We start from the raw sequence: 20719 nt of genomic DNA, 5'->3' as shown, positions 1-20719 counted from the left end.
CACAATAGACATTACATTGCTCAACTTTCGGAATGTTTCAATGAAATACAATCAAAGCAAACATGTCAGCTCACTTTTAGCTAGCTTTTGTTTTAATAATATGAAACTTCTGCACAAATATAGTTTTGTTTGTATTTTAACACTAATTGTGTTATAGGTCTTTGTTATTATTTATTAATGCATTATTGTTAATAAATAAGCATAGTATTTTTTTAACTTGTATGTGAAAAACATTTGTTTATATAACAGACTGTCGGATCATATTGTGATGTCCAACGATACATATTGTTTCCTGAAGTTACTGGCAATACCAAGAAACAAATTTATTTGATGGAAAAAGACACCCCGGCACTCTTCCCATATAAGAGCAAAATATAAAATCAAATCAAATCAAATCAAAATATAGCATTTTTTACAACAGATGTTGTCATAAAGTAGCTTTACAAATGTCCGAGTTCAAGCCGCCAGTGAGCAAGACAAGGGTAACAGTGGCAAGGAAAAACTCCCTAGAGCATGAGGAAGAAACCTGGAGAGGAACCAAGACTCAAAGGGGGGGCCATCCTCCTCTGGCTGACAATGGTCACCACAATAATAACAATTCAAAGTGAAAAATAAATTTAAAAAATGAACAAATAAGCAATTAATGTCTAGTCCAACTTTCTAGAGGTCCTAGTGTTGTGAGGTGTGCATGTGTCCGAGACCCATTCCACAAGAGAACGTTCATTAAGGGCAACGGAGAGGTAGTTGGCTGGGGTGGAGGTGTGGTGAGCTACAGCAGGAGACATCAGGGGGAGGTGGGAGGAGCCATGGCAGCTGACATGGGTAGAGGCTCAGTAACATCATGACATCCCACAAGAGAACATCCATTAAGGGCAACAGAGAGTAGTTGGCTGGGGTGGAGGTGTGGTGGGCAAACTGCTTAATGTTAACAAACTGGTAGCAATCACCTAGATAAGATTTAAGAAGGAAAGGGCTTTTCCCCCAATCCCAACAACATTTTCGAGTGTATCTAGTAAAATGTTGTGCTCTATAGTATCAAATGCTGCACTCAGGTCAAGCATTATAAGCAAAGAGACATAATCTTGGTCAGAAGACAACAACAGGTCATTAACTACTGTAATCAGTGCTGTCTCTGTACTAAGATGAGGCATAAACCCTGACTTCATGTATCCGGTTACTATTCAGATATGAGCTTTGCTGCTGAGTTACAGCTTTTTCTAGGAGCTTGGAAATAAATGGAAAGTTTAAGATCTGCATGTAGTTTGACAGCTGACATGGGTCGAGGTTAGAATTTTTGATAAGTCATCTGATTATTGCTAATTTGAATGATTTAGGAATGTAGCCAAGGTTCAAGGGGGAGTTAAATTTAATAAAGGTGCAATTACTTCAGGTAGTAAGCAAATGGAGGATTTCGAGCGTGAGATCAGAGATGTAAGTTCTGGCTCTTGGATAGGTGTAAAGGATTCTAGAGTAATTTTTGGCTTGGTTGTTCTGATCTCTAAGTAGCTGCCTGATGTCACATTAATACTCTTACTGTTATCTCTAATGTGCTTAATTTTCTCATTAAAGAAGTTCATGCGCTCATTACTACTGTGTGATGTTGTAATCTGTGCATTAGTGTCAGTTTTATTCCTAGTTACATGTGCAATTGTACTAAAAAGAAATCTAGGGTTATTTTTTGTTATTTTCTATTAGGGTCCAGAGATAATCTGTTTGAGTGGTAATAAGTGCTTTTCTATAGTTGCAAGCTGGACGACTACAATCTTAGTGTGGCACCATTTATGTTCTAGTTTTTAAGTGTTTTGTTTTAAATTGTGATTGTCATCATTTTATCAAAGTACGAGTTATTTGTCTCTAATTGTTTACTCTTTTTATTCTTAAGTGGAGCAACATCATTGAGTGTGCAGCGGAATACTGATGCTAAGCATTCAGTCATTTGATGAAATTCCGTGGGGTTTGAGGGCATCCTAGTCGCAAATGATAAGTCTGGGAGATCCCCAATAAATCTAGATGCAGTGGCTGACGTGATCGTGTGTCTAGTGTGGTAGTGAGGTTACTATATAGTGGCTCATATGTAGTTCTGATGAAATGAGGGAATGGTCTGAGATGGCATCAGACTGGGGTAGTATAACTACGTTCTTTATGTCTACACCGTATGTCAGTACTAAGTCGAGTGTATGTCCACTAGAGTGTGTGGGTTCTCTTATATATTGGGTGAAACCAACTGATTCTAATATAGAACTAAAGGCCGATCTCAGAGGGTCTTGGGCACTAACAAAGTGAATGTTGAAATCACCAACAATAATGGCTCTTACTAATACAGGGACTAGATTAGAAAGGAAATCTGCAAATCCCTTAATAAATTCTGAGTAGTGTCCTGGTGGCCTGTAGATGCCATTTAGTGGAAGAGGCTGGGTGGGCTTCTTATCGCTGGCTATATCATTTATGCTAGTAAAAATAATTTCAAAGTACTTGAAATCATAACCAGATTTCTGATTTATGCCTAATGTGTCAGTATAAATAACTGCAATTCAGCCTCCACTCACAGTTAGACAAGAGCAGTCTACATAGCTGTAGCCAGAAGGACAAGCTTTGTTTAAAGCTATGTACTCATTTGGCTTGATCCAGGTTTCTGTTAGACAAAGTGCATTAAATCTATGGTCTGTTAGGATTTCACTTATCATAAGTGCTTTAGATGTTAGGGATCTAACTCAGCTTTAGATAAAAGGTGCAGGCAGTGTTCTGTGAATCAGTTACTTTAATACTAATTATGTTATTAAGGCATGTTTTTCTTTGTTTTTTGTATTTCTGCTTAGCTCGAGGAACAGACACAGTGTCAGTATGATGAACTTTGAGTGACGTCACATAGCAATCAACAGATGGTTGGTTTGGCCTCTTTGTCTGCTGCCTGGTCTCCGTTCTGAATTGTCATAGATTAACTTGGTCTCTCATAAAACTGTCTTTTGTTACAGGAAAGGAGAGCAGTGTCCTCCCTAGTAGGATGGGTACCATTTACTGTCGCTAACTGACACACCTCTGCAATATAATTCAAAATACATTCCAGCAAGTCAGGTTTAACCTGTGCATTTTGCATAAGGGTGTAACCCTTAGGAAATTATGAAACAAACCTTTTTTTGTTGTTATTAAAATGATTGATTATTGCAATTATGAATGTTTTGGAATTATTGGTGTTGGTGCTATTTCTCAAGTAATATGTTCACTAATTCCCCTTTCATTAATAAAGTACAATTCAATATTATAAACCCAATTTAATGTAATATAATGTAAGAACTTACTAAAAACACCAGAAAACATATAATACATGCCATAAAGTTAATATTCCACCAAGCCATGGTTTTTCAGCATAGTGTTCTGTGCTCCACACAGCTAGAAAATTTTGATACTATGTGTGATTGTGCAGGTGTGTATTATGCAACTTGCCTTATTTGTGCCAGGAAAGATTAATCTCAGACTGAACCGAAGACATCATTTATCTTTGAACTATCAAGCGGCAAGTTATCAGGATGAACCAAGATGTTCTCCTCGGTGCTCTCTCTGCTCTCACTGGTGCCATTGTGAGGCCACTCAGTGAATTCACAGGCAGCGGCACGCCTGAAGCTTTCAGTTTAGCTTGAGAAGGAAGCATCTGGCAGGCATAACCACACACTTTGACTCTCTTGTTCACAACTCTTAAGAAAAATATTTATGCACGCTTATGTTTATTTGCAAAAATAAACAATCTGAAGTTTCAGCTAAGGTTCGGCAAGTTTCCATTTTTTGAATTAATAAATGTTACTGTTTAATCATTTAAAAACTGTGGCCCAAAATTATCAATGAAAAACTGGTTGTGCATCAAAATAAAGTCTAAAGAGGATCTTTATACAAACGAACATTGTATTTTAATATAAAAAAAAAGAGAAAGCACATAAAGGTGCACTTAAGTAATGTTTAATTATAGCACACAGAATGAAATCCTCCCTTTCACCAGCGGAGCAAACCAGCTAACAGGTTCCACAGAAGAGAAAATCCCATTCCAGTGGGTGCAGCACAGCCATTCACTGTTAGCAATTTGTTCTTGTCCTTCTACACAAAAGTTAACTACTTCCCATCTCAGGTAAAGGTGTAGCTCTGGGGGTCCACGGGCACTGGGAGTGCTGGTAAACTGGGATGTGATGATGCTGTCACTTCACCTCCCACGTTTGATAACTGAGAGCAGCAGAGTGCTGATGTTCCAGGCTGCCCTCATTCCTGTGGTTCCTTCTGGCTCTACCCTTATAGCTGTCCTGCCAGATCTAGATCTGCCGAAGTCCATCATTGTACATTATAGTTCCCTAATGTACACACCCTCATACCTGGTCATGCCTAACAATCTTTTCTTTCTTTCTGCCGAGGTTCAGCTACCCCTGATGTCATGTTGTTACTGATGTTACTGAGCCTCAACACGTCTCAGCTGCCATGGCTCCTCCCACCACCCCCTGATGTCCCCTGCTGTAGCCCACCACACCTCCGCCCCAGCCAACTACTTCTCCGTTGTCCTTGATGTCCTGGATCAGACTGGGACTTCTAGAAAAACAGGCTAAACATTAATTGCTTTTTTTAAATTCTGTCTTTCACTACTTATTCTGCTCCTTATTGTTTATATTGTTACTGTTGTAGTGTTCGTTGTCAGCCAGAGGTGTAATGGGCCAGGCAAAAAATCAGACACTTGCGGATAAAAGAGAGGGTTTTATTGTAGTTCCACGTAGTGGAAGAAAGGAAAGGTTGCAACAAGATGGGCCAGGTGGAGAGAGTAGCGCGAATCCTGGTGAAACAGTCTGTATCCAAAACCAGAAAAACAATCCAAAAAATCCAGGCAAAAGTATGCAAAGGGGTAGGCACAAATCAGCAATGAGAAACAGAAAATCCAAGGTACGATACACAGAAATAGAATCATGAAAAAAAAACACTCGGTATGTACAGAAAATACTGGATGCAATACTTTGCCATGTGATGAAGTTTTAGACCATCTTATTCTAAATGATGCCCATGTAATGCATTTTAGATGAGGATGCACCCCCCCCTTTGAGTCTTGATTCCTCTCAAGGTTTCTTCCTCATGCTCTAGAGAGTTTTTCCTTGCCACTGTCGTCCTTGGTTTGCTCACTGGGGGCTTGGACTTGGACATTTGTAAAGCTGCTCTGTGACAACTGTTGTGAAAAGTGCTATGTGGATAAATTTGCTACCTGTGGCAGCAGGACCATGATCCAGCCTCATCTGCAGGGTGGACAGACTGGGTGAACAATTAACTTGGGTGCACCCACGTATCATTTTAATTTTTATTAATTAACCCTATTTAATTTAATTAAGCCTATTTAAATGCAGTATTTTGTTTAGGTACGCTACTTGAGGCTGAAAGAGCATACTCATTCTAATTGTTAATCTGATTTGAGAGGATTCAGGCCTTTGTAGAATAGCAGTAGGGAAAGTGCAGCTCCTTCGTAGCACACTTTAGTCACATGGGCCGTGATTTTCAAGGAGCCTTCAGATTATGAAGCACCTCTGTCAATCTGAAACATTCCCTTCCTCTTGAAACTCTAGTGTACTACAGTGTCATTTTTACGACCTCTAGCACTTTAACTACAGTACACAGTACACTTTATATACTGTATTCATATCCTTGTGTGAAATAATTGAGCAGTTGAATAATACTATAGTACTAATAGTACTATAGCCTGCAACTGCTCTAATGTGCTCTATATTGATTAACACAGCTACTAAAATAACTATGACAAAATTAGCAGTTGTCACCCATTTCTCCTCCTGCAATACAGCAAGAGTTGTCTATTGTATATCTTGCAAGAGATGTAGACAGCTGTATATTAGAGAATCCGAGAGAATCCTTACTGATCTTAGGGCGAGCAGTCCAATGTCTTTTCAAGAGTAAGACAACATTTTCAACCATATTTTCCATTCAAGACAACGGAGTTGGAAAACAGAAAGACTGCAATGAATGTTCCATTTAGTCTTTTCATTGACCAAGGTGAATTAGTTAATACACGTTGCAAGGACTGGGCTACTATGATTACTCGTGCAGGCTGTCAGAGATTTTGGTGATAATCCCCAACACTACCAGCAGGGGGCGGTAATGCATGATAACTGCACGGGCCGCGCCATAAAGAAGACCTGCCACCGGAAGTTGGGAAGGGACTTAATTCCCTCGGGATTTATTCCTTGGAGATTTTATGGATGCTGCCAAGGAAAAAGAAGCGAGAGGTAGGCGGAGTGCCTTGTCTATATCAAGCAGTATCTGCCTTTAATTAAATGCAAAAGTACTGGGTTTACGCTGTAAAAAAACAAAACAAAAAGTAACATTACGCTGCATCCAAGCTAGTTAGATATCTGAGGTTAGTGGGCAGGACGAAAGGTCGATCGGCCAGCTAGGGTTGGTTTACTGGGTTTATTTCTTGTTTCATCTATCAGCATGGAACGTTTTGTTATTTTGAAGCCAACGTAACTCGTTATGTTGGTTAGATAACTAGCAGACACCGTTTGCTGACATTTCCACTGCTGCAACTTTCTAAAACGGTGTCGCGTCGGCATGAATTTGCCATGTAAACAGTCCGTGAGACTGAAAGACAGACGCTGCTCCACCTCTGGCGCTCTAAACGCGTTAGTGCGTTAGTGCTGTAGCGGAGACGTTTGCTTGTAGTTGGGGACACATTCAGTACAGGCGATGCATGTAGAGCCATCTCTCGGCCTGGACCTGGAGGAATCCCGCGGTGGTGGGCAGCTCACGGCGGGCTGTCTTAACCAGCTGGTGAGGAATGCTGCCCTGTGATCAGTGTATTGCTTCCACAGCCATAAACAGAGATATGAACGAACATATGAGCCATAATGCAGCTGTTGGCTGACAGACCAAGGCTTTGCCTTACAGCAACCCCGTTCAGTTATATGCAATGTAATTACTGAATAACACTGTAACAGTGCATTGATACTCTATTCATTTACACATTTTTATGCAGTATATTACACTGTTATTAAATGGCATTTACCCTGTAACAATGGTGGTGTAAGTAATAATTATGCAGGTACATGAAGGGAAAGCACAAAACTGAGGGATACATGTGAACCGATGTGTGATAGTGTACTGAAGGTGACAGTCTTATGGTGTCAGCCAGGTGCTTTCATTAATATCTTAATATTAGAGACAGAAGTTGTTTTGTAGTCGGATCAAACCATTCCACTATTTGGGGGGGGGGGGGGGGTTACATTTATAAAACATGCGTTCTCTTCTTTAGTGTTCTCCCTGTTCTTCCACAAATGATTAATCGATGGCTTCATATGTAGCTGATGCATTGAATGAGCAATGCATCAGTAAGAAAATCACCCAGTATCGTGGCCGTCCAGGAAAGCAGCTTCTCCACCACTGTTCCATTACCTTAACCCAAACTTCTTCTGACAAATGTAAAACATTTTTACAGATAATGGAATATTGCACGCCTGCTGAGGTCAATAGCCAGGAGTCCTACCCGTCAGCCCAGTGGAAACCCACAGTGGATTACAGCGCTCCAAGATCAGAGTCCCCTGGTCAACAGGTACCCTTACATTTTTCATCCCAGTTGCTAAACTACAAAAGGCATTCCAGTTATGCATGTGAGTGCTGGTGTGTTTAAAAACACTTATATGTGAATTTGAATAGACATGTTGCTAAACTGAAAGCTTGGAAACGTGCATGTTGTTGGGTTTTTATTTGATAATCTGTTTTAACATACATAGTATTGAAAAATGAATAAAGGTTAACCTGGAGCTCTAGGTAATTAACCAGTTAATCAACTCAGTCCTGATGAAGTCTTCTTTTCCTGATTTTTGAATAAATGGTTTCTAAAATTATCAATCTTGATGGTTGTGTTTTAGTTTTAGTAAAATCCACCAAATGTTTCTTTTCAAAAATGAGTAAATTACTAACACAATTCCTGCTGGAGAAAGAACAACAGTTTTGGTTGCCAGATGGCTGTGTCACAAATATGAGTGCTTGCTTCATATGAAACTACCTCCAGTTGTTTCATGTTGGTCCAAACAAATGAATGTGTATTCATGTTCAACTAATCCAACAGGAAATCCATTCACAGGTAAGGGAGGACGGTGCACCTGTGGAGGTGACTGCAGCCGACGGTTTCCCGTCGTGCCCGTCAAAGCCTCTAGCGGAGAATGAAGACGCTGCCTCCTCAGTGATGCCCAGGAAGCAGGTACATGGGCTTTTTATAGCCATACCGTAGCTCCTTCTGTAAGAGCCTTTCTGGAAACCCGCCAGACAGTGACTTTAAAGAAATACTCCAGTGTTAAACGCCAGCATTCAGAGTAGTTTCAAATAGTTTTAGGATGGTTTTAACAAATGCTTTGTTTTAAAGTTATAGACAGGCCAAAAAAGTTACGTTATATAGACCATCACTGGATGGCATGATTTTTTGAGGGCATGATTTTTTTGCATTATATGTAACTGTAAAACCAAGCAAGACACAAACAAAAATTCTGTAAGCTACCAAATTGCACAACTTGGCAGAAGATGGGGCAAACCCTTTTATCATTGTGAGCTGGTGAGTTCAATTCCCAGTGCTGCCACAGCCATCCGTGACTGGCAGCACAAGAGAGAAAAATAATCATAAGCTCGGGGGGGCATACTCACTCCTTGTCAATTACAGCTACACTGGCCAATCACTCGCATCTGTGAACTTATGCATCAGAAAGGGGCGTATAGTGCTATCCTCTGAGCAGGTTTCTCCGCCCCCTGATGTTATGTGCGCCACAGCTCAAACAGATGCCGTGATATGACAGCTTCCTCTCATCCTCCATGGTCGGCAGCTGTCATGTGACGGGGGGAGGATTACCTGATGGGTGGGAATTGGATCCCACCCATATAAGTCCCAGTCAGGAATAGAGTTTTCTAGAGTGATGGCAAAGATGTTTGTGTATTTACCACACCAGCTATTCTTACTAAAATATACCTCATGCATGTTCACCAGGATGAATGTTAGTAAACCCAGAGCCACAGTGCTGCTTCATCCATTTTTAACTGGCTTTACTGTACTGGCGCGCTAACTCGCTGTCGTGAGGCCGAGCGGAGAGAATGTCTCTCTAGCTTTGTGTGTGCAGACATGATCACAGCACTGCTTGAAATGTGCAGTGTAGGAGAAAACTCTGCTCCCTCATTGGCTGAAAGTGCTAAGAATTTCTGGCAGTAGGATCTCCTCTCAGTTTTCTGTGCCACACTGACATTTTGACAGATTTTTAAGAAAATAAACTGGCTACAAATAAATGTTTACATTTATCCGGCTATAGTTGTATATATAATATATGTTTACATCAGGCTATAGTTGTATAATTTTTATGGTTGTACATTGAACTGAAAAACAGTAGAAGATGTTCAAGTTCAAACTGGGATAAATAAAAGCCAGAGTTGTCTACGGATAAAGAGGCGTGTGCTCGTGAAGGTGAAGTAAAGCAGGCATCCTCAGCCCGGCTCCTGGCGTTTGCTGTCTTCTTCTTCTTACTCTCATAAAAGCTAACCTTAACTGTCAGGCATGCCAGGAGCAGGTGAATATTAGAACTGGTTGAATTAGACTGAGAAGAGCCAAGCTGGTTGGGAGTAAACGTCTGTCAGCACATCGCTGTATCTCTGTAAAGGTCAGCCTGCTTTACTAGCTGCTTTGAGTTATAATCTCTGTCCTGCGTACGTATTTGCTTTTACAGGATATGAGAGGTGATCATGTTACATATTCAGGCTTGCACATTTACTCTTCTGAAGACAGTGATGATGACATATGCGCGTGGAGGTTGAAGAAGACCAGAAGCATAGTAAGTCTGTCCTGTACAGCACATGCAAATTACATCTCAGTTTTTATGTAAAGATCTCTATACAGTCCCTAATTCCTGAGTGATCATTTTATTAGGTGCAGCGTCTCTGTAGCCAGACGTTTTACAGTCCGCTGTAAGTTGTAATGCACAGCACCTGACTCGACTGTTGTACTGTGGAGTCAGTTAACCAGTTGCACCGAAGTTGTGTTCCCGTGTAAGGTTGGCAACCTGTGTTATCCCCTTTTATAAGTGACCCAGTTAGCTTATAATTTACATGGTAAATGCACTTACTATAACAAGTGTTGTATGAATATAGTATACACTGATACTGTATACATATACACTGTACACATAATAAATCAATATCCAAAATGTATGCTTTTAGAAAAGTCATGAAAGAGGACACTGGTAGGATTGTGCAAGACACAATTCACAATTCAGTCAAGTTTGCCATGTACTGTGTATTTCCTGTAGACATGGTTTAAAAATAGTTCAAATGTTAAAGAAATATAAATACAGCCTTCGGATTCTTCATTTAATGTGTTATTTACAATAATGTTATTATTGTAATTGTTTCTGGCTGTTAGTTGGAAGAGTTGTTTTCTGAGGATTCCAACGAGCTCTTGGATTCTGCGTCAGACAGCGGAAAGGAGTTCCCTTCAAATTCCAGAAATGAAAGTGACGAGAGCAGTTCAGACGGCAGCGGGTCCTGTAGATCCAGCTCCGGCGCCCCGGGTCCGGGAGCGGAGAGAACGGGCGGCCGTCACCGGTCCGAAGACACCGTGTCCGTCAACACGAGCCAAAGAAAGCGCAACGGCAAGAGGCTGTACAACAAAAAGCATTATTGCCTCTTCTGTTTCAAGCCCTTTAGCAAGATGGCAAGGCACCTGGAAGACGTGCACTCCAAGGAACAGGAAGTGGCAATGGCCTGCAGCTTCCCCAAGGGTTCGAAGCCGAGACGGATACGTTTGGACGAGCTCCGTCACCGGGGCAACTACACGCACAACATAGCTGTGCTGAGTTCGGGTAAAGGTGACCTTATCCCTTACAAACGACCACGGGGGGCCGTTAAGCCGAGTGACTTTATGCACTGCGCCCACTGCCAGGGTCTGTTCACCAAAAAGGTCCTGTGGAGGCACATGAAGGTGTGCAAGCTACGCCCCAAAGAACACGTCCCCAAACCGGGCAAAAATCGCGCGCTGTCGCTCTGCACCGCCACGCTGCCTGTGCCTCCCAACGTAAGCCCCGCCCTGTGGGCAACGCTAAGCGTCATGGTGCCGGACGAAATCACGGACGCGGTCAAAAACGACGGCTGCGTCGTTCAGCTGGGGGAGTACTGGATGAGCAAGAGCGGCGAGTCCGCCGGCAGCCGGGGCTTCGTCCGGCAGAAGTTGCGCGAGCTGGGGAAGCTGCTGACCAGCGGCAGGAAGGTGACGTCGCTGCGGAAGCTGGAGGACTTCATCGACCCGTATAACTGCATGCAGGCGGTGGAGGCCGTGAGGCACGCGTGCGAGTACGACGCTGAAACGAACTCGTACAGGATCCCATCGCTGGCCAAAAAGCTGGCCGTGTGCCTGGCGCAGCTCAGCAGGCTCGTGAGGACCAAGGTGGTGACCCCGAGCGACGGCCGCCTGGCGCAGAGACTGCGCGACTTCCAGAAAATACACGAGGAGAGGTGGAACGACCTGCTGTGCGCGACCGTGGCGAGGAACGACGAGGGGGCGAAGTGGAGAACGCCCACGCTGCTAGACTTCACCGAGGACGTGCAGAAGCTCCACGCATTCCTGGACAAAACGCAGGATGAGCGCATGGCACAGCTGTCTGCCGAGCCCTCCACGAAATTCTGGTCTGAGCTGGCAAAGGTGTCCTTGACCCAGGTCATACTGTTCAACCGCAGCAGAGAGGCAGAGGTGTCGGGTATGTACCTGACCACCTTCCTGTCCAGGGACTCGGCTGATCCCCCGACCGACATAGACTGGGCCCTCACCGAGGTGGAGAAACAGCTCTGCCGCCACTTCTACAAAATCGTGATCCGGCGGGTGGGAGCTCGTCCCGTGCCCGTGCTGCTCACCCTCCGGATGCTCCGGGCCTTGCAGCTGCTCGCCGAGCGGCGAGAGACCTGCGGTGTGCTGAAGGACAACGCCTACGTCTTCGCCCGTCCGTCCGCCACCACCCACTACCGAGGCTCGGACTGCGTTCGCTCTGCTGCGGCCGCCTGCGGCGCCAAGGACCCCTACGCCCTGACGTGCGGGAAGCTGCGGAAACGCATCGCGACGCTGTCCACCGTGCTGAACCTGGGAGATCCGGAGACGAACCAACTGGCGAACTTTCTCGGGCACGAGCTCATCGTGCACGAGGAGTATTACCCTCTGGCCGAAAGGACGCTGCAGCTCGCCAAGGTCTATAAAGTCCTTACTGCGATCGAGCAAGGAAGGATGATGGAGTTCCTGGGCAAGAACTTCTCTGACATCAGCATTCCGCCTAATGGTATATGTGATGGCATCCCCCAGTTTGTCTCTCTCTGCCTGTCTTATCACTTGCTCATTTACAGTGTCACATACATGCGAGAGGCCCTTGGGACCCTGGGTCTGCCCTGTTTGTGGACGGCATGCCCATCTGTGTTTTAACCCCTCCCTCTGATTTTGAAGGTTTGCCCGTCGCCTGTCCAACGCCCGCTGCATGTTTCCGCTGCGGCCCGCAGTGGAATAAAGCGTCGTCTGTGTCTATTAAACATCCCTCCATGTGCTGCTGCCTGCCAACAGTGGCTCACACGTCCGCGTTTGTCTGAACCTTTCCGAAATAAATGTGGTCGTGTTGGGGAAATGTAAGCTTACTCCTGTTTTGTGTCTTCTGTAGAGGAGGTGGAGCTCAACAATGACAAGGGGAAGTGCCGGGAAGGTTCATCAGTCAGAGGTACACACTCCAGGATGTTGTACTGACAGTGCCTCTATACGGTTATTAGACGCTCTTAAAAAAGCCAAGTAATAAATCGTGCTTTAGTCTGCACTTGTTTGTGTCTTAGATCATAATCTTTTGCGCCACCTTAAGCACAGAATTGGCTCATCAGGTTTGACCTGCCAGCATATTACAGAGCGTTAGGGAAAAGACTAGCTTTCTGCGGAGTGAGGACAGGCATAATGGACTAAAATACTGAGTTATAATCACAAAATACTGAGTAAAAACCTAAATGGTCCGTTTTACTGGAGTCCATGTACCCATGGGGGAGGGCTGTTGTCTTATGCATTTTTTTAAAAATACAAACCTGATGTAAATAATAAACTCCTCTAAATATAATGAAGATAATCCTTTCTAATATTCCATTCAATAACACTGTGTTCACACAAAACGATGCAAGTCTGCAGTTTTACTTTAAGTTAATGAAGCATTTAGTCATTACTACTTTGGTCTTTTATACAGTGTTTGCAAATTGTTTATCTCCTTTTGTTGATGATGTAGGGGAAGAAAGGTCCAGTCAGATTCACACATCAGCAACAGGATTCTGTCCAACCTTTTTACTTTTGAAAAGTTGCATTTTTTTTTTTTAGCAATATTTGATTTAACTGCAAGCTGGCTAGTTTAATAATACCAACAATTCGGTATCTTACTGTTATATGAGGATTATATTGGTAATTCTAACCCCTGCACCTATAACAAAACGTTTCTTTCTATCATATTTTTTCATATATCACTTTCTATCATATTTTATATTACTTGGACTCATGACTAATGCATACAATTTTGCAACTCTCCTCAGGATGGCTTAATGCTTGAATTTCTCCTTTATATTGAAAACAGGTACATTTACTACCTCTCATCTGGTTAAAAAAACAAAAAAAAAAAGGAAAACCTGGAGTGTGGATGAGGTGCAGGCTGTGGAGAGACACATGAAGGACTTCATCACTTCCTGTCGCGTGCCAGGCAAGTCTGCGTGTGAGCGCTGCGTCACAGCTGAGCCGCTGGTCCTTAAGAACAGAGACTGGCAGAGTGTCAAGTTCTACGTCTACAACCGCATTATGGCTCAGAAGAGGGAAGCAAACCAAAAAGTCCGAGGAGCTTTTGAATAGTTTTTCTTTTTAAAATAAACAAAAACAAACAAAAATACACCAGGAGTACCACTGCAGTCTCATGGATGAAAAGCCGCAGACAACATGTGGCATCCCTCTGACTCTAACCCTGGTCTCGGCGGTGGATCTGAACTCTGCACTGAGGAAGACCAGGTGGTGCAGGTCTCCCTCCCCATCACATGATGGCGCCACCAGGACTGGCAGCAGGAAGACAGCACAAGGCGTACTGATGCCGGCATCTGCTCCGTGGCTGGTGGTACTACTCTACTACTCTACCTGTGTCTGTCGTTGCTGTTCTTTTTAAACGAGCAAACTAAGGTGTGCTTGGTTCATACAGTGGACCATTGTTTGAACAGAGCGGAAGTGAGTTTGCACAGGTATTTGATTATACAACTATGACAGAGGGATAAGAAACCACAGTGTGGCTAATGCCGTCCTGTTGAAACCAGAATACATGTGATTTTGTTATTCAGACGACTAAATTATTAAATCCTTGTTATGTTCATACAGATGTCAGATTTGTGTAATGTTCAGTCAAGTTGTTGCTCTACTGGCAATTAACTGTTTCTTCATTGTGTAAAATAAGTTGCTACTTCCCCGGGAAAAAAATATTTGGTTCGGAATTATTTTACAATATTTGTATAATATGTAATATGTTAATTTAGTCATATTGTAACAGAGCTATCGGGCCATTTTAAGAGAGCAAGAATTATTTCCCCCATAAACTTGACCAATAGTTAAAGAAGCATTGCTCTAAACATGCACGAAGGAAGTCACTGTGGTTGACCCTTAAATATGCACTGAGTAACTATTGTCTGGTCAGACTTCATCTAGGCCTTGTACTTGAGTTATCACTGTTGTAACTAATTTTAACAATGCGTTACAATAACCAGTTTGACTGTGTTTGGAAATGAGGTCCCCAGAGTGTAGTGTGAACCACCTGGTTTATCTGGATAAAGGCTCTTTGGTTTAGCGATCACTCTGTTCAGTCCAAGAACAGTATTATGTGAAATGATTCAACTCGTTTTGGATTCGTAAAGTACTTCATAGTTTAGTGATTACCCAAAACTTTAGTCTTTGTGGTAATTACAGCACATGGCCAATAACTGTAAATAAACAGGCTGTGTTATATCTGTGTGTGTGTGTGTGTGTGTGTGTGTGTGTGTGTGTGTGTGTGTGTGTGTGTGTGTGTGTAAGAGTGAGTGAATGCATTAATACAGGCCATGAGATTTTTAGTAACTTTTATTTTATCTGTACCCATTTTGGGCATTTCTATAAATACAAATGTAGGTTGGATGGATATGATGTTTGAACGGGGTATGATAGACCTAGGGTACCCTAACCAGCACTGTACGTCTATGTGTACACTAATGTTTTGTAAAAATCGGCCACATTTAAAATTAAAATCATAATCAGTTCTGACAAATTTTAGTTACAAGTCTAATATGTTTATATCATTAAATGTATTATGATATAGCGTATGCCTAATATTTAAAGTGCATGTTCACATGTATTCTGTATTCTTTCTTGAGCTTTTAAGACTGACTAAAATGAATGCCTTCTTCAGCCTAAAACAGATCAAGTCCATCATGACCAGACAGGACAGAGGCATGTTTATGCTCTTGTGGGAGTCAGACGTTATTATCCTTACAACTCGCGCTGCTCTCTCAAACGTTAGCTACAGATTTGGTCCTTTTTCTGGGCATAGATGTCCATTAACGCCACCTGCCTCTTACAGTAGAAGTCATAGTTTGAAAGCACTCAATGCAAAATGCCATTGATCATCAGAGTAGACCCACCAAACAACAGAGAGAGAAAGAAAGAGTGGGATATTATTTCTATTATTGTGTGTCATTAACTTTTGAATAAGCATGGGACAGCACTTAGCACCTAGCTGTAGCATTATAGTTGTTTGTGTTGTGGTCATATTCTAGTTCTCTAGGCTTCTAGGCTGCACACCTGGAATAACGCCAGCTGAACCTTTTAGGCTTTCCTTGAAATTCATAAGTAAATGAAAATGTATCGATGTCAGAAGCCTTACCCTCCTAGTATTATATTACAATCATTACATGTGTTACAATCATTTAGCAAAAATGTATTTTAGGCTTTCCTTGAAATCCATAAATAAATGAAAATGTATTGATGGCAAAGGCAAGAAAAGCCCTTTTCCTACCCTTGGATGGTATGAGCAGGTCCCACTACTTTAGCAAAAACACTATTAGTTTAATTCATGTTGAGACATGCTGTCAAACTAAAGGAGGCAATCACAGTTACATGTAAGTGTCTTATGTTGTGCCAGCATTGTGAAACACCATCATGGAACAAACCTGCAGGCCTATATGCACTGAAAGCTGCTGCAGCATGGACCTTCTGAGCTGTGACAGGAGCAAGGCACAGGCAAGGAACTTAAAGAGCACTTACTGCGCTGAAAGATAGAGTTCGTCTTCGAGGACCAGGTTTGGCACAGTCACTAACAGGCAGCTAAGGCCCACTGATGCAGAGCACTGCACGTAGACCCCTGTGGGGAGTAAATGGACAGGTAAACCAGGCACAGGTGTAGGTGATTAATTAGTAAGTGGGCAGTTGGCACTGGGAAAGTGGAAGTGTGCTGCCATTGCTGGATGTGGTCTGTTAAAGGCTGGCTGAGAAGAGGCTGGTGTCACATAGCCCTCCAGTGCCTGTACTCTGTCTACTCTGCAAAGAACTACAGGTTTCCACTCCATTTCCCAGAATTCCCAAGAGAATCAAGAAAAAGTCACCCAACACAATCAGCCAATCGGGAAACAAGCAGTAGCTCGTCCTCTCCAGAATAATAATTGAACTCACCCATTTCCTATTTTCTGTGCCAATAAAGACTCTCCAGTTCTAATACTTATCTTGTGGATTATTATTATTGTGTTTTCATGTGCATACTGAGTTGGTTACCTGTCCATGTGTGTTTTGTTTTCCTGGTCTTCTTGTTGTTTGGATTTCCCTTTTGATTTGTTTGATCTTGGATTTGGGCTGTTTTCTGACTATGGCTCTGATGCTCCTTTAATGTTTCTCTGCCCTCTGGTTTTGACCCTGTTTTGTGTACTCTTGCGGAGCCATGTTTTTTCACATTCAAACATTTGCTACATTTTCCATGAGCGTCCGCCTCTTTGTGATCCGTCACAGCTGGGGTGTGACATACATATACTTAGATTTACCTTAACACTTTCTAACGAAACAATTATAAAATGAGTTTTAATTAGAAGAAATCTACAATTATATTATAAAAAAACTCAGCAACTATCTTACGTTTTGTCAACAGGCAGTTTTGGTGAACAGTAGTAAACATCGCTGCCTCTTTAGTAACAACACTGTGTAAGATGTTGTGTTCAATAAAGTTTATTTTCACTAAGTCAGCTCAAATTTATTCCAATTTTTACCGTCTAAAGGTGACAGTGGCAAGGACAATGTTCATAAAAGCATGACGAAGGAACCTTGAGAGGAACCAAGGCTCAAACATGGAGCCTGTCCTCCTCTGGTGGACACCAAGCAAACACCAAATAGCCAGTTTTCTGATAAACGTCTTTTTTTAAATATGCCTCAAGATTTTCCAGGTTAATGTTCGATTCTCTCGGAGCTCAAAGCGTTAGTTTATCATGCTTTATTCTGGCATTCACACTCTGTGACCATGTGCATATATATGCTGTTAAACTGTAGACTGAACCTTGGCTTCCAGGTGAGCTTAACATGTGCAATGAGGCCGGTTACCTAAACCGAGTTTGACACCCTTGCTCTACAGAGTGGATTAAACACTTATCACAGGACAGGACAATATTAGCTACACTAAAAACTCTGTACTATCCGACTAGTTCCAGGTTTCCCAGACATCATCAGTTAATATCCATCCCATTGTGTAGTGCCTGACTGCTTCAAATCTTCCATTATTGTAACTGCCTCAAGAAAAGATAAAAATGAGTCTTGCCTACCCCTGCTCTTTGTATATTTTAATAATATATGCTACTTATGCAAATACAATGAATTTTGCTGCTGTAAGACGTCAGTAACCTCAGTACTCTTGTGTTCCATCAATGCCATACTCTACTGAACAGTAGCAAGCATGCCAAAGCAAATTCTTGTAATTGATAACTATTAGTGAATGAGATTAATCTGATACTGAGTCTGATTCTGAGTCTGATTCTGAGTCTGATTCTGAGTCTTATTCTGAGTCATCTGCTGGTGATGTATAATATGACGTACCTTCAAAACCTTCAAAAGCAGTTTGTTAAGACATAGCAAAGAGATCCCAAGGTGAACGTGTGGATCAGCGAAACTTGTTTTAAAGATGCAAAGTTGTATATCTACACAGGCAGCAATGATAAATCTGAGAGATTACTTCTGTGAAAAGTCAAAACTCTTTTTAATAATATACACTTAAATATGTAATCTAGTGACTTAATGCATGGAACGGACTCTTTAAACACCCGCTGCTTCTCAATCATTCACTCAGCCTGCTAATATAACCACAAATATAAAATTAAAATAGTTACTTAACTATATATGGCTGTAAAAAATACCATTGAGGTTACTTAAAAGATGACTATTAATTGACCATTTAACTATATGGAAGCATATTATTTTGCTTTGGCAGGTACAGTAGCCTTTCTCTGAACCATGGGGACTTTTCATTAGGTTAATTTTGATCAAATGTGGTGCTTTGTAAAAATACACTTTACCAGCAATCTCATTGCATAAATCCCAGCAATGAACACCTGCAGTGTTGAAGTAATACTTCCATAACCTAATTAACATCTGCACTGTTGTATTAATTCCTCATCACTGAATTAATATCTACAGTCCTGACTTAACATCTGAATTAATACCTACAGTGTTGAATGAAGACTTGCAGTGTTGAGTTGACTCTTACAGTGTTTATTTGTGTACTGCTTTTAGTACTGGATGTTTTGCTGTGTGTTAACCTTTTTTTTTTAGCACAGCGTTTTAAAAATTAAACAAACACTTTACATCCTTAACAGCACAAGAAAGCTAAGTTTTCTGTTTTTGTCAGAGACACAAGGTAAAATACATGGCCATAATATCAGTGAATTACAGAAGCAGAAACAGAAGAAAGTATTTCAGAATAAAACTGAACATTTTTAGTTCTTGCTTTTCGGTTAGTGCTTAGAGGCTGATTTTATACTACAATGGGTACACATGTAGTAGATTTGCATGAATAATAACTATAGTGATTGATGTGACAGGACTACAACAACACAGGTGGACCAGGGCAACCGCCACACCCCTACACACCTGATCCTGCCAGGAGAGAAACAAGAAATGTTACTAAAGGCAAATCTGAGCTGCGTCTGTAAGCATATTCTTTCTCTTTTTATTTAGGAGTGTTTGTGGGGTGTATTTAGGATGAATATTGAGCTAACAAGTAACAAATTGTTGTCATAATCAAAGCTATCATGTAAATCTTTTGTTTGTTTGCTAATTGATTTATTTATTGCCTCAACATACTCTCATACCAGTTTGTTTATCATTTAAATAAGACAATTTTCTATGTGAATATGCTCCTCTTCATAGGTGCCTAGCTAAATTACCTGGAAAATCTGGACATCCTGGCAGACTCCTGCGTGCTGAAGGTATAAACCTGCTTTTATTGCGACTTCCTTTCTGCTTGTCTCCTCTGTACACTGAATCTGTAGGAGAAACACCAGAAGATGAACACCACCCTTCGAAACTCAACCACCGGTTTAAAGGACGAATGGATCTTTACCGTCTCACCCATCTTCATCATACTCATCCATGGTATCAATTTCCTTCTGGGCTTCCCTCTAAACGCCTACCTCATCTTCCACCTTTTCTCCAGATGTAAGAAGCTGGACTCACTGCCTGACCTGAGTCAGGCCCTCGTTGACATCTTGTTTGTGCCTATGGCACCTTTACACTGCCTGTGCAGCGTAACGCTGGACTGGTGTTTCACTAAACCGCTGGGTTTTCTCATGACCACCACCATGTCTGCTCGGACGCTGTTCCAGTGCTGGGTGTGTGTAGAGCGCTACCTTGCCGTCATCCACCCTTTGGCCTTTCTGAGATACAAGCCCCTCAGGTACCGGCTGGGCTTCGCCACTCTGGTCTGGGCAGCGGTGATAACAATCGGCATCACCGGATTGTTAACGTTCCCTTATTTGCCCTACAAAGTCTTCACGGCCATGTACCTTTTCATTCTGTCTGTGGACGTTTTCTGCTGTATGTCCATTCTGAAGAATCTGAGGCGTCCAGGGCCAAGGGACAGCTGGAAGGAGGAGGGGGACATAGGTGCTATCAAAAAGAAGGCGCTTCTAATTGTCACCATCAATTTGCTTATATTTTTGGTTCAAAACATACCAATAGCTATGACATTTGTCCTTCAAAATCATTTATCTTTCAACAATTTCTACACGGCAATGATAATTTCTCTGGCGATCAATATTCTTTCAGGCCTTCTGCAGCCTGTCTCTGCCCTCCGCAGAGCAGGAAAACCGAGGTACGTTTGGGTCTCCACCTGCTGCTCTGGTGCAACAATATCCACCCAGCAAGCCACGTAATTAGAAAGAAACTTATTACACTGCATCTGTGCCAGAAAAAAATTGACGTATGCAAAATAAATTACAGATAATAACAAATGGATTCCCGTCCTTTGTTATTTTCATGTGTATTTTGATGTGTATGCATGAAATCTGAACAGGCACAAACACCCCAAGCCTTGGTGTGTACCTGATATAAATGGGGGCTTTGTCCTAAGTGTCTATTATAGTGATATGCTCAGATCCTAAGTGTCTATTATAGTAATATACTCAGATCCTAAGTGTC

At 42.1% G+C, this 20719-nt stretch overlaps 1 protein-coding gene across 3 annotated transcripts; it reads left to right on the top strand.

Annotated features, from left to right (window-relative positions):
* The first annotated feature begins 6173 nt into the window (after nucleotides 1-6173).
* On the top strand, nucleotides 6174-17287 carry LOC113578850. Of its 3 annotated transcripts, none has more exons than XM_027012347.2 (7): nucleotides 6174-6251; nucleotides 7460-7573; nucleotides 8093-8224; nucleotides 9726-9830; nucleotides 10418-12317; nucleotides 12687-12743; nucleotides 13626-17287. In XM_027012347.2, exons 1-7 carry the CDS (start codon nucleotides 6225-6227, stop codon nucleotides 13892-13894), a joined length of 2604 nt encoding a protein of 867 aa, XP_026868148.2. In that variant the 5' UTR covers nucleotides 6174-6224; the 3' UTR covers nucleotides 13895-17287. The 3 variants fall into 3 exon arrangements, with proteins under 3 accessions (XP_026868148.2, XP_035386759.1, XP_026868147.2); XM_035530866.1 differs by lacking the exon at nucleotides 6174-6251 and adding an exon at nucleotides 6258-6795 and having other exon boundaries at nucleotides 8108-8224; XM_027012346.2 differs by lacking the exon at nucleotides 6174-6251 and adding an exon at nucleotides 6258-6795.
* Nucleotides 17288-20719: the final 3432 nt, after the last annotated feature.

This window comes from Electrophorus electricus, chromosome 1, assembly GCF_013358815.1.
Source record: "Electrophorus electricus isolate fEleEle1 chromosome 1, fEleEle1.pri, whole genome shotgun sequence".
NCBI classification, from domain to species: domain Eukaryota; kingdom Metazoa; phylum Chordata; class Actinopteri; order Gymnotiformes; family Gymnotidae; genus Electrophorus; species Electrophorus electricus.
Note: the sequence above shows the minus strand (reverse complement) of the source record. Positions and strands in the feature narration are given on the sequence as shown.

Excerpts from the sequence above, each read along its gene's own strand:
- LOC113578850 (XM_027012346.2), top strand. The coding sequence starts at position 6,712 with ATGCATGTAGAGCCATCTCTCGGCCTGGACCTGGAGGAATCCCGCGGT. Across the intron at positions 8,225-9,725 it reads CAGTGATGCCCAGGAAGCAG|GATATGAGAGGTGATCATGT; the intron begins GTACATGGGCTT and ends TTGCTTTTACAG. Across the intron at positions 9,831-10,417 it reads TGAAGAAGACCAGAAGCATA|TTGGAAGAGTTGTTTTCTGA; the intron begins GTAAGTCTGTCC and ends TCTGGCTGTTAG.